The 13305-nt window shown below is 42.4% G+C and overlaps 1 protein-coding gene across 4 annotated transcripts in view; it reads left to right on the top strand.

The window, feature by feature from the left end:
• FHIT (fragile histidine triad diadenosine triphosphatase) overlaps window positions 1-13305 on the top strand; it is a 1015388-nt gene that overhangs the window by 782425 nt on the left and 219658 nt on the right. For all 4 annotated transcript variants that reach the window (XM_034776975.1, XM_034776974.1, XM_034776972.1 and 1 more), the window contains one exon: window positions 12579-12724. In XM_034776975.1, the coding sequence (XP_034632866.1) occupies window positions 12579-12724 (146 nt within the window). The remainder of the gene's footprint in view (window positions 1-12578; window positions 12725-13305) is intronic.

Here is a 13305-nt window from a genome sequence, read left to right as displayed (position 1 = left end):
CAGGATCATGTCCCTCATTATCTACCAATTACTTTCAAAATTACCGTCATCATCTGAAACCGTGATTATCCAAACTTACTGTGCCTCCCTTCTGATACTCTGATAATTGGGCTTGTATGATATCCCTCAGGCTGCTGCTCCACTGGTCTGACACCAAAGGAAAATACCGATGGTTAGATGCTTGCTGTCCTCATAGTTACTAACTGTTCAGTATTGCAGAGTTAACAAACCGCACATAAAAAGGATAGCTACCTATTATGGTGGTTCACAAACCACCCATCACAGCCCTTAATGTCCTCCTCTTTGTAGAGCTCCCACTAGTTCCCGTCACTAGCGGGCGCTAGGTGAACCAGCCTCAATCACAGATCCAGCAGAATCTCCCTCTAAAACTTGAACTCCTGAGAAGACAAAGTAGGAGGGAGGAACTAAATTGTCTAATGAAGAAAACCCCTTAAAAAACTAAAACAAAGCAATTAAACCCTATGTTTTCAAAGCCACCTACTTCTGCGGAGTTCAGGCAAGTTGCCCAGGCTTAGTTGAGCTACACAGACTGATTTATCCAGAGGTTCTTCCATCATAGCTTCAGAGCTGGGGAGAAAGATCAATTGCCACATTGAAGGTAGACAATGCTGGTCGTCTATATACGGCTTATGGAGCTGTCTTTCCAACAAATGACATGATTCATTACTATCAAGCTAAAACTGGCACCCAATTAAGTTTAATGCCTGAAATCTGATATCCAGTAAATCTGAAGAAAATAGATTTATCACAGCCCTAATATTTGATAATTAATTGTTACACTTTCTAAACTTGGGAGACAATACAAAAATATAGTGGATTAACCCAGTTTCCTTTGTACAGCAATTCCCCCCAAATGTAATGAAAACTGTATAAATTAGTCTCTCGATGTCATGTGCAAATACCACCAGGGCATGGGTAATAAACTGAATTCAGTGCCGTTTCTTGTGGTGCAGGTCATTTGGATGAAATATTTAACACAGAGCTGCTGGCTGTTCTGCATGGACGTGTTCGATCCCATGGTACTCTTCATCCCCCCCGTGTCCTAGCCAAGATATCCCCTCCCACTCTTGTATCCTACGGACTTGTTGGTTTCTACTTTCTACCCCAGAGGTGGCTGCATTTCAGCGGTAGCAGATGTATGTAGTTTGTATGTATGCAGAGCTATGCATAGAGAGTATGTGTGTGTATAGAAAGATATAGCTTTGGGATGCAAGGTACTATATAACTGTCAAAATCATATTTTTAGCACTGCTGGGGTAAGCTTGCAGTAAATTACTACCCCCGGAGCAGGAGAAGACTTGTGGGACAGAAATGTGGCTCTGAGGCACAGTGCACCCCAGGTTGGTGCATCTTATGTCCCCGCCACTGCTCAGGGCTGCACCTGAAGTGACTATCTGGCCTTATGAGACCATTCCGGAAGTGAAGGACTGCTCACCGTGAGCAAGGGTGGGCGAGTCAGGCTCTTATTGACACGGTCCACATATCCTGAAGTCATGTACCGAGTGTATTAGAGGAAGGAAGGCATGACTGGAAATGAGGAGAAGATGATGGTAGAGCATCTAGCTTTTCCTGCCTTATGTTTCCATTTCCAGTCACTGGAATCACTTAAGTTGTGAGTAACAGATTACTTTGATGCCACCTACTATGATTCAGATTGTACAACTTCTGTATTTAAATCAAATACATGGAGTTTTCTGCTAAAACAAACAAACAAACAAAAAAAAGTTCTTGTCCATGTTTTGGAGGTGTTGCATTTTTCAGTGGCATTAAGAATTATTTTAAGCAGCTTCAATGGGGTTAGAAGATTGGTTATAGTAAATAATAGATTGAACAACAGCTGTAAAAAGCAGCCCTGTAGGTTTAAAGCTTTGTTCTTATCATCGCAGTGCACACAGATCTGTCAGATTTATATTGATTTCCTTTTGTTCCACTGCAACTGCTAATTCTCAGTTTTACTGCTTAAGTCTGGCCCTCTGTATTCATGTAAACATGTACAAAGCTGCCTTATCAAGATGGACGATGTTCAGATAATTTGATTTATCTTAATGATTTTTTTATGAACACCAAGAAGTGGCAGAGTAGATTAGGAACAGAAACATACATTGTGTGTGGCTGAATAATCTGAAGCAATTTTTCAGTTTCTATTACAAGTCATTTCTGTTGGCACGCCATGATATCATTTTTACACTTCTCCGATATATTTTCCCACAAATTAATAAGCTTTAAAAATTGTTTTCTAAATAACCTAACTTCAGGTTTTCTTACATGCATTGAAAATCCAGGCCTACAAGCCATCCCTCCACTCCCAAAGAATATTCCTCTAGCACTATATATTCCTGCCTAGATCTTCACTCTTTTTTCCAGCAGCCTCTGTAGATCTGCTTCTGTCCTTATTGAATGAAATCCACCCCAGTGCAGAGGGCCAGCAAGAGTGGGGACCTATGCAGGGGCAGAGAAAGCATAAATGACCAGCAGTTGTTTCCTGAAGGTATTGGTTTGCTAGCGCTGCATTCTCCCACTTTCTTTGAGATCTGGGATTCTTTTTTATTAGGATAAAGGTTTTAGGAGAAGTCATGTTTACAAGCCTTGACAAATGGTCTGCCCCCAGCCACAATGCTCCAGCTGAATGCCAAGGATAAGATGTTGGATACCTCTAATTCTTGAAAGCTCACTAGATTCCATGTGCTCTAAACTACGCGATCCAAGATCATGTAGGATAGCGCTTGAAGAAAAGACTAGTTTCTTGTCCCTGCTATGTGTTCATTCTCATCAGATGTCATATATGTGGTCCGAAAGATTATTTTATTTTCATACTAACTTATAAAATAAACGGATCCACTACATCACCATGAAACTAGCAGTTCTGCCTCCAGCCAGCCATGCTAATAGACCTCATTCTCTTCCCAGGTAGGGTTAAACCGACTAGTAGGAAGTTGAAAGTCTCACACCCCCTGGGGCTCATCCCTGCATATCTCTTGTGTATTTCCTCCCATTAGAAAGATATTGTAGCAATACCCGCAGCTAGCATCATAACAGGTTGTGCAATCTGCATGTGCGGAATGAAGTATTAATCCTGCTATTCATACAACAATATGGAGCTATAAGACATAAGATGAGCCAGGCCTTAATCTCAAAGACAAGAGATCCCATGCTGAGAGTCATTTTGTAAATGGGTGATATACATTCAGCCGCAAGGGATAATCAGAGACAGGAGTGCAAATTAACAAACACTCTCTTGTAAGATGTTAACGAAGACTCATGAAATACATGAAGAAATATCAGAGTATTCTGTCTGTGTAGGTACCCGTTTTTTCTTCTCCATCAAAATGAAGCTTTTGGAAGCAAACTATTAAAGCAATATTAATAGAGATGGTATCGCTCAAACACAGGTGATTTAAAAGAGCTACAGGTATTGTAAAAAGACAAGTAATGTTTCAGTTTCATTTGTAGAAGACCAGAAAGATGTGGGATCTCTTGTTCTTTTAAACATCAAGTAATTTGTAGAACTAAATTGTTAGTGCATTGCCCTCTCGTTAGAGGTACATGTTCCTTACTGTCTGGATGTCACTACATAGAAAATATTTCATTTTTGTCTTTATAAAGCTTTGGTTGAAGCTCAGATTGAAAAAACAAAACAAACACCAATATGCAGAGTGTGCTGTACACCACAGATAAATAGGTTTAAACAGAAAAAAGCCCATTCCCAGTCTAAAGTTTTCAGATAATGGGATTTTCACCCCTTTGATTTTATCAGAGAATATTCTAACATTTTCTTATTAAAATTATATATCAGCACAGATTTTTAGAGCAGCACATACAGAAATGCCTGCACTTTTGCATGCTTAATGGACAGTTTAGATGTTGAGCTGGGCATTTGTACAGGAATTTGCACTGAGTACATCAGGAAACCGAGGGTCTGATCCAAAGCCCATGCCCCATTGACTTCACTAGAGTTTGCAGTAAGCTCCAGATGTGCAATTCTAATAATTTGGGCTTCAAATCCCAATGTCAAATGAAGTGAATTAGAAGAGTGACTGGCTCTGATTTTCAGCCCAAAATGTCATGCACATTTGTAGGGTGAAAACTTCCACCTGTAATTGTCAACATGTAAATGTCTGATTTATCTATCAACAGTTACAGATCAGTGGTAGCTGAGATTAGATTTTCCCCCTACAGAACAAAACAGGAAAGAACCATGTAGTATATTTTGGCAAATGATCTGTTTTTACTAGTGATCAGTGTACTCTGCATGCATGTTCCCAAATATCTATGCACACGTTGGGGATTTACGCTCACACCTGGCAAAACAGAATCAAATTCATATGTATCACTTGTTATATTTGGCGTTACAGCAGTGCCTACATTCCCCAAGCAATATTAGTGTCCCATTGTGCCAGGTCTGCTCAATATACATGCTGAGTGACAGCCCTTGCTACAAACAGCTTAAAAGCTAAATAGACCATCGGTGGGAGAAAGGAAGGATTACCAACCCTAGTCCACAGACTGGGTATGAGGCACTGATGAGTGAAGTGACTTGTCCAGGATCACGAAGGGAGGTTGTGGGATAGCTATCATTGTCCAAGGGTGAGAGTACAGTTGCAGAGACCAAAGGTTACCCTTGATGTTGGAAGATGGGGTTCTGTACTGTCCTGGGCAGAACAGACAGTAGCTGGCTCATACAGCAGGCTGTCGTTGCTGTCTTACATAGGGTTTTCAATAAAAATGATGTAACTGTTACATGCCAATGTTCCGCATCTTAAAAGAGAAAAATAACGCAGGGAGTCTGTCTGGGGGAGCTGGGAACTGAACCCAGATCTCCTGAGTTCCAGTCCAGGGCCTTAACCACTCTATGTATGGCTTTGGTGGTTTGGAATCGATTGATCAATAAGTGGCATTTCAAAAGCCTTTAAAAACAAAGTTATGTGAGTATGGGAAGTCTTCTGGCAAATGTTCACTTTGAAGGAAATGCTTCTCAGTGACATTAGTTTGTAAATACTGGGTCTGCTTCGCCCTGCTCTCCTCCTATGGCATAGAACTGGAGCTCAGTAGAGTAATAAAAGGGGGGGGTGTTTATAGTTTCTGGAAAGTTTAGCGATTCCCATTTTATTTACTAAATCAATACAAGCACATACAGCATAGCCGCACATGTGTTAGAGAGAAGAAATGGCCTTTGAGAGACCTCTACCAGATTTACATAGAGGACCATACAGTTGTAAGTTATAATAAAGTCTAACAAGTTGTCTTACTACTTAGAACAAAGAAGTTAGCTTATTAAATTGCATGTATTCTACTTTAATGGCATGGACTGACTCAGAAGAATTTGAAGGAAATATGTAGCTGCGCACATCAAAGCTTAAAAATACAAAATTACTTATTCAATGGCAATTTACAATGAATAAAGAAGTCATGAAATTATTGATTCCGGTGCTTAGAAAATGGAAATATGAAAGTTCAAACATGTTCTACAGTAGAACAATCGCTACAAAGATGTAAATGGTGTCTTGTTATATTTCTGAGAGGTGCAACGCACCTTTCTTCTTTTATGTGAAGTTGCCTTATCTAGTAAATTTAAAATAAATCCACATTCTTTTGCAGAAGGATGCATGAACAACTTTGCAGGATTTAAAAATATAGCGGAAAAATGTGCTTAGACATCTGATAATTGAAGGATGATTTAGGCTTATTTGATCCAAAAGGATCCCAATGCTCTTTACAGTCCCTCACTATTTAGGAAATAGTCACTTCACCCATCATCGAATGGCTCTGGGGTGAAGCACATCAGCTTTTCAACAGCAGATAGCAATTCTATGCAATGGATTACAACAGGAAGTCAGGAATACTTTATCTAATTTTAAACTCCAGGGGAAATTCAAGGCAAATAGATTTGCCCAGATAAGAATTTGACCAAAAGATTGTTTTAAACTGTCCTACTCTTATGTAAAGTTGTGGGGGTTTTTTAATGGCGACATCTCATAATGGATTCATTTAGGCATTTGCCTTTTTATATATACATACTTCAGTCATAGAATCATAGAAGATTAGGGTTGGAAGAGACCTCAGGAGGTCATCTAGTCCAACCCCCTGCTCAAAGCAGGACCAATCCCACTAAATCATCCCAGCCAGGGCTTTGTCAAGCTGGGCCTTAAAAACCTCTAAGGATGGAGATTCCACCACCTCCCTAAGTAACCCATTCCAGTGCTTCGCCATCCTCCTAGTGAAATAGTGTTTCCTAATATCCAACCTAGACCTTCCCCACTGCAACTTGAGACCATTACTCCTTGTTCTGTCATCTGCCACCACTGAGAACAGCTGAGCTCCATCCTCTTTGGAACCCACCTTCAGGTAGTTAAAGGCCGCTATCAAATCCCCCCTCACTCTTCTCTTCTGCAGACTAAATAACCCCAGTTCCCTCAGCCTCTTCTCGTAAGTCATGTGCCCCAGCCCCCTAATCATTTTCATTGCCCTCTGCTGGACTCTCTCCAATTTGTCCACATTCTTTCTGTAGTGGGGGGCCCAAAACTAGATGCAATACTCCAGGTGTGGCCTCACCAGTACCGAACAGAGGGGAATAATCACTTCCTTAGATCTACTGGCAATGCTCCTACTAATGCAGCCCCACATGCCGTTAGCCTTCTTGGCAACAAGGGCACACTGTTGACTCATATCCAGCTCTTCATCCACTGTAATCCCCAGGTGCTTTTCTGCTGAACTGCTGCTTAGCCAGTCGGTCCCCAGCCTGTAGCGGTGCATGGGATTCTTCCGTCCTACGTGCAGGACTCTGCACTTGTCCTTGTTGAACCTCATCAGATTTCTTTTGGCTCAATCCTCCAATTTGTCTAGGTCACTCTGGACCCTATCCCTCCCCTCCAGCATATCTACCTCTTCCCCCCAGCTTAGTGTCATCTGCGAACTTACTGAGGGTGCAATCCATCCCATCATCTAGATCATTAATGAAGATGTTGAACAAAACTGGCCCCAGGACAGACCCCTGGGGCACTCTGCTTGATACCTTGTCCTAATTACAATCTTGTCCTAATTACATTCTTATGTTCATTTAGCTCTGATTCACAATTTCCATCATTATTCTTTGTCGTTATCACAGAATTATTTTTGAAATGATGGAAAGTTTCAGTGCAGACACTCCAGTCTGTGAGTGTGCCTTTGAATTATTTATCATTTACACAGCCAAAAATGGGGTTAAAATGTATTTTAGCTTGTAAAGAAGTCTCAGTAACTTAAACGGGTGGGTGGAAGGGGAAAAGTCCCTTAATAGAATGTTATAGTTTATATTATTATATTAATTTCTACTGTAGTAGCACCTCCATGTCCCAGCTGAGTTCAGGGCCTCATTGAATAATCACATAATAGGGCTGGATAGAAAACCATTTTCCCGTACTGTGAAAATTTGTGAGTTTTCAGAATTTGTTCTGTCACTAAGCAGGCCAGAAAGTCAAAATCGCAAAAAAAGTTGTGAACTCCCAAACCAAGAAAAATTTCGATCAATCAGTATTTTGTTTCAATCATTTCGAAACAAAGTTTTCATCTTGACTTTGACTTTTTTACCCTATATTTACTAAAATGTAAAAATAAAAAGTTGTTTTGACTCAAAAAAACCCAAAGCTTTTAATTTAAAAACCCTCCAAGCCCTAACCGGCTATTTCAAAACTTTTTTCCAAAAAAGCATCAAGTCGGGAGGTTTGCTGAAACTGAACTTGTTTTGTGAACCGATTTGGTCCTGGCAAATCATCATTTTTTCAGTGAAAAAAACAGTTCAACAAAAAAATCCCAATCAGCTCTAATACGAGACAGTCCTTGTTGCAAAGAGCTAATACAGTCTAAGTAGACAAGACCCGGTAAAATGTGGGAGGGGAAAGGGAAGAACAGAAAGATGAAATGTCTTGCCTAAAACCAAGAGCTAGTCAGTGGCAGAGCTAAGAATAGAATGCAGGTCTCCTCTGTCAGTCCAGTGTACCATCCATTACATCCGTCTTCACTTGTGCTTCGTGTTCTAAAAACACAAACTGGCCAGAGCCAGTTTGGGCCTTTCTTTTGCACAATGCAGCCGTGTGGCAAGTAACACATGTTACTCCATTGTTGTAGAAACTATGGTTAGTGCAGCAATTTATGTGTGAGGCTGTAGTGGGGCAGCTGATAAGGGGGCTGTGGGCCAGAAGTTGGAGGAGTCTCTTTCTAGCTGTGGCGAGAGAAGGACCTGGCTGCCTGGGAGCTGAGCAGGGTACCTGAGGCAGAGCAGGGCTGGGGAAAGGCCAGAGGAGCTGGGGAGCTCCAGCCTGGCAACTCCCCAGGCTGAGGTTTTGTTAAAGGCCCAAAGTAGGTACTGGGTTTGCAGAGGTGCAGCCTGGGGTTAGGCAGAGGCAGCTAGTGATGAGTGCTTTACAGACTGCAGCCTGTGAGTGGGGGTGAGGTGATGACTGGCAGTAGCCACTGAGGCAAAGAGGGGATAGGGGGTTGGGTTTCCCCTGGGAGGGGAGACTCAGAGCAGGAGTATTGGAGGGGCATAACCCCAGGGTAAGGAGCACTGGGGTCCAGGCGGAACATGGGGCCTGAGGCAGGTGAACCACTGGCCTGCGGAGGGCGTGCCGGGTGAAGTTGAGCTAATTCCCAGGATCACCAGCAGGAGGCACCGCGCCGGTGAGTCTCACTTCACTACAGAGACCTTTGCCACAAGCTAGCTGGGGACCAAACAACTGATCTGGGAAGTCAGGAGGTTTGTGAGGGGAAAAACTGGAAAAAACTCTAACAGGAGAAAACGGCAAGTAGCTTAATATAAGCAGCAGTTTTGCTAGAGGTAAGTGAAGGGAAATTTTTCATTTATGAATGGTTCATTGACCCATGATAACAAAGCAGTGCGGCAGAAGAAGGATAATTATCTATTTAAGTATCAGATGTCCTCAGGGCAAAGGCTTTCCTTCTTTCCTTTTGAAAAATGAACTCAGATTAAACAAATGTCCTTTTTCCTGTTTTACTGTTGACATGAATTTCCTTTTTATGAGTAAAATTAATTAGTTTTTCTATTCCTTTATTCCTGCTCTGGAAATCAGGGCTGCACAGCAAGTTTTCAACTTTCCCCTTGGGCTCTAAGTTCAACCAATAGCATCCTCTAGGAAGGTGCTTTGTTCAGTATGCTTGGACGACTAGCAGATAAATTATTGGAGCTTTATTACGCCCTATAGCTGCATTAGCTCAAGGTAGTGATATAGCATCTTAGAACCAAAAGCCCTCAAAACCAGACAATTTTCTAATGTTCTCTGTTTTCTAATTCCAGCTAGCTAAACACACATCACTACATATTTCTTCTTTTTCAAAATATTTTAATAGGAGGAATTATAGTAAAAAAATTAGTGAATGTCTCTGCTATTCTGTTACATAATAGGTTTTCAAAAGTGCTTAGCGCCCACAGTTGGCACTAGATTTCTCTTGGTCCTTTGAGAACAATGGGAGCTTCTAGGTGGTGAGCTCTTTTGAAAAAGCTAGTCCCAGTTAGGCAGATATCCGCTCCCATATTGTCTATCACCATTCTGATTCTGAAAAGTGATCAAAACAGAACCGCCAGGAAACTTCCATTTTCTCAAAGCAGAATTGCAATCGTATTTCATTTGATAAGCTTTGTGAATGAATTGTGTCCTTGTTTATGTAAGTAAACGGTCCTTTGCACTTATCTGAAATGAGACGTCACTAATATCGCCTGGGGTTTTTGAAACTCAGCCTGACATATTCTTTCCATGAACCTCTTAACTTCAGCGTATCTGCTGGTTACAGCTGGAGTAGTATACAGTAGAATTGATACAGTGATTATCTGTGTAACCCACTGATCGGGGGTTAAATACGGGAAGAAACAATGGGGAGGATATACACAGTTCTTGTTTTGGTTTGGGGACTCTGTATGTCTGCAGACTTCCCAGGGCTGGGTGAAGTGACTCGGCTAGATGGGCCAGAATCATCCAAAAATGTGGTGTGGTGGGCACTAGGTGTGCTCATTAGCCATTTGAAGCTACTTATTAGGCGATTTCCACTGTGGGCAAGCAGCCTGCTGGGACACACCCTGTGTCACTTTCTAAGAGTGGAACTAATGGGAACTCAAGGGAAGGGAGAGGAGTTTATAAAAGGAGGACTGGGAGCCAGACTGGAGGACTCCGCTTTAGAGCAGCACAAGGGCCAGAAGGGTTAGTTGTAAGGACTGTGTTCCTGGGACTTTGCTAGCTTGTTGGACCTAGACTACAGGCTCCCTCACCCTGCTGGAGAAGAAGAGGAGCAGCATTTCTGCAGGCTATGCAAATGTCAGACTGACATTTCAGAGACTCAGAAGGGTTTTGAAGGAGACTGTGGGACTGCCACTTGTTTCCTAGACTTCAAGGAGCTTGCATGCCCTATAGTGGAGCTGGTCCCCATTCCACACACACACAAGGATAAATCCTCCTACTGGGTGTGTGTATGTATATTGCACATAATTTTTTTGCATTTAAACCGGAGATAGTAGCAAGTTCTCAAACTTGGGGAGCTCCTCCTGAAGGTGATTTTATATATATAAAATCAAAGTCCTGAAAAGACTAAACTCTGTCGAGATAAGCTGAGGTACAGAAAGGGGGAAAAACTACTATCTTGATGTCAGCATATTCCTTTTCCAAAACCTATTACATTTGTGGGACTAAATTTACAGTAAACAGCACTTCTGTATTACAATGTCATGTCGCTTCATTTTCTCCAAACCGTTCTTAGCGCTCTTGCTTTAATGCTGAACCGTACCATATGTCCATCCATGACATACTGTCTAGACAGTATTTGGTCCTGCCATGCGGGCAGGGGACTGGACTCGATGACCTCTCGAGGTCCCTTCCAGTCCTAGAATCTATGAATCTATGAATCTACGTTTACATGGAGTTACAGTTGCTATTTAAGGGCCTCATTCTGCAGTCATACTAGTGTAAATCAGGAGCAGCTCCACTGAAATCCACAGAGTGCCACCGATGTAGAACTAGTTGAGCATCAAGCCTGAAGTGGTCACTGCTTTGACCAGCCCAACTGTACTCGCACTAAGAAACACTTATGCTTTGTATGAGCTGAGGGGTGAAAACATGATCTACTATCTGTTCTTATCAGTGTTTGCAGGATCCCAGATTAGGAATTCTAGTACTGTTTAGATTGTATGTAGTGGTAGGATAGGCGGGGCAGTCGTGTTCTAAGCAAGACCTTTGTGAATTGTCGCCGTACACTTTCATTGTTTACTTGATGGTACATTCTGCTGACTCATCAAGTGCTCTGAGTGGAGGTACAATAAGCAAAAATCTGTTTTCAGCATTCTGGACCTGAGGCTTAAAAGGAAACAGCTCTAATTAACTAACTCTACTTACACAAATACATAATGTTAATAATAGATGAGCATTTCTAGTGCTTTGCAACTGCAGTGTTGCTGAAGTAATGACCACGGTATTATTGATATAGTTCCAGATTTTTAAACTTGAATGCCTAAAGTTAGGGCTTTACACCCAAGAGTTTCAAAAGTGACCAGCAGTTTTAGGTGCCCTGTTTGAAAGGCCATTTTGCTTGAGCACCCACCCTCTGAATATCAGACCCCTTTAAGCTGTCTGAGGTTGGATGTCCAAATCACTCATCACTTACCCGCCATCCATTTTTAGGCACCTACAGAAATGCAGCCTGATTTTCAGAGGTGCTACATGCCAACTGTGACCCAGGGACCAGTTGTTGTCAACTGGCAGAAGGCACAGGATGTGCATGGTGACTTACAGGGATCCCCTGGGTCAGATATCTGCATGATGGTTCACCAAAGGAGGTCTCTACCAAGAGCCAGTAGCTCACTGGTCATCGTAATCACTGCAGACCCAGCTCAGTCAGTTCTGGGCACAGCAACGGTCTCTGTCCTGGCTCCAGTGAAGCCCCCAACAGCCTCTGAGGCTCCCTGCTTGGTCAAAGTCCCAGCAGGTTCTCAGCAGCAGCTTCTGACTTCCTACAAGCAGTTTAGCAGCAGCTCCTCGTAAGTATAGAGCTGCATCAAGCAATCTCACCTCCTCTCCAAAAACGGAGCCCACAACGTGCTCTCCTTGCATTCCCTCCAAGAGCATGTCTCTTGTCCCTCTCTCTCCCCCAAGGTATCATGGGAGTTGTAGTCAGGGTCTTCCCAACTGGAACATGCCCAATTCAGTTCAGAGGCCCCTCTAGTGAAAGGTGCCTACAATAGCGATAGGCTGTGAGTGCTCAGGACACTTTCCATTGCAAAATCTATTTAGGGGCTTAACCTTAGACACCGAGGTGTGAAAATGTTGGCCCAGAAGTCATATGTGTGAGGAAATGGGGAAGGTTTTTGAGGAACCCACAATACGATTGCTGTGTTTTCACCCTAAACCCTTTCCTTTCCTTTGCTTTCGTAGTGATCCTCAAATCAAGGCGAGTTTAACAATAAAGGGGAAATTCACTTCAGGATGAGCACCTATTGTTATGGCGGGGAGAGGGAGGGGGAATGAACAAACTGTTGTTCTGGAATACCTGGATTTGCACTTCTGCCTTAACGACATCCACTTCAGATATCCTTGTTTGCCCACTCCGGCCCGTGGAGCGTTTCCGCGATCTGTGTCCTGAAGAAGTGGCTGATTTATTTCAAACGACACAAATGGTTGGAAATGTGGTGGAGAAACATTTCTGTGGCACTTCACTCACCATTTCGATTCAGGTTTGTAAACTAATTGGCTCCAAAGGCTTTGTTTCCTGCTAGTGTTTTATCGAGCTTTTGACCCTGTTCCATAACCCACTGCTCAAACCAAAGGAGCAGGAAATACTCAACAAATATAAGGAAGTTAAGTTTTGCTTTACTTAGCATAGCATAACCTGTGGCATTCACAGCTGATGGAGATTAACAATCAAATACTGTATCTGGATTCAAAGAAGAGTCTGGATAATTAATGACAGCTAAAGTTGTGCCTTTCCTTGCAAACACCACCAGGTGTAGTGCTTCCTACCGTGAGAAGATCCATTGGTTTCTAGTAAGTACTACTCCTAGTAGAAAGTGTTTGCAGGGCACAGCTCTTAATGAGGGTATTCACAGCCCATGATTGAAGGAGCAAACTCATTGCCTGCAGGCCAGAATTTCTCTCCACAGGCAACCTTGCCCAGTATTTGGCTAGTGTGTTATGTTGGTTTATTACCTGAAGTATTCTTTGGGGTGATACACTGAACTAGATTGACCCAGTGGTCTTATACAAAATAACGAATCCTTTTGTTTAAAGCAAATCTGGAGGTTAACCCCATTTTTGA

This window comes from Trachemys scripta, chromosome 7, assembly GCF_013100865.1.
Source record: "Trachemys scripta elegans isolate TJP31775 chromosome 7, CAS_Tse_1.0, whole genome shotgun sequence".
NCBI classification, from domain to species: Eukaryota; Metazoa; Chordata; order Testudines; family Emydidae; genus Trachemys; species Trachemys scripta.
Note: the sequence above shows the minus strand (reverse complement) of the source record. Positions and strands in the feature narration are given on the sequence as shown.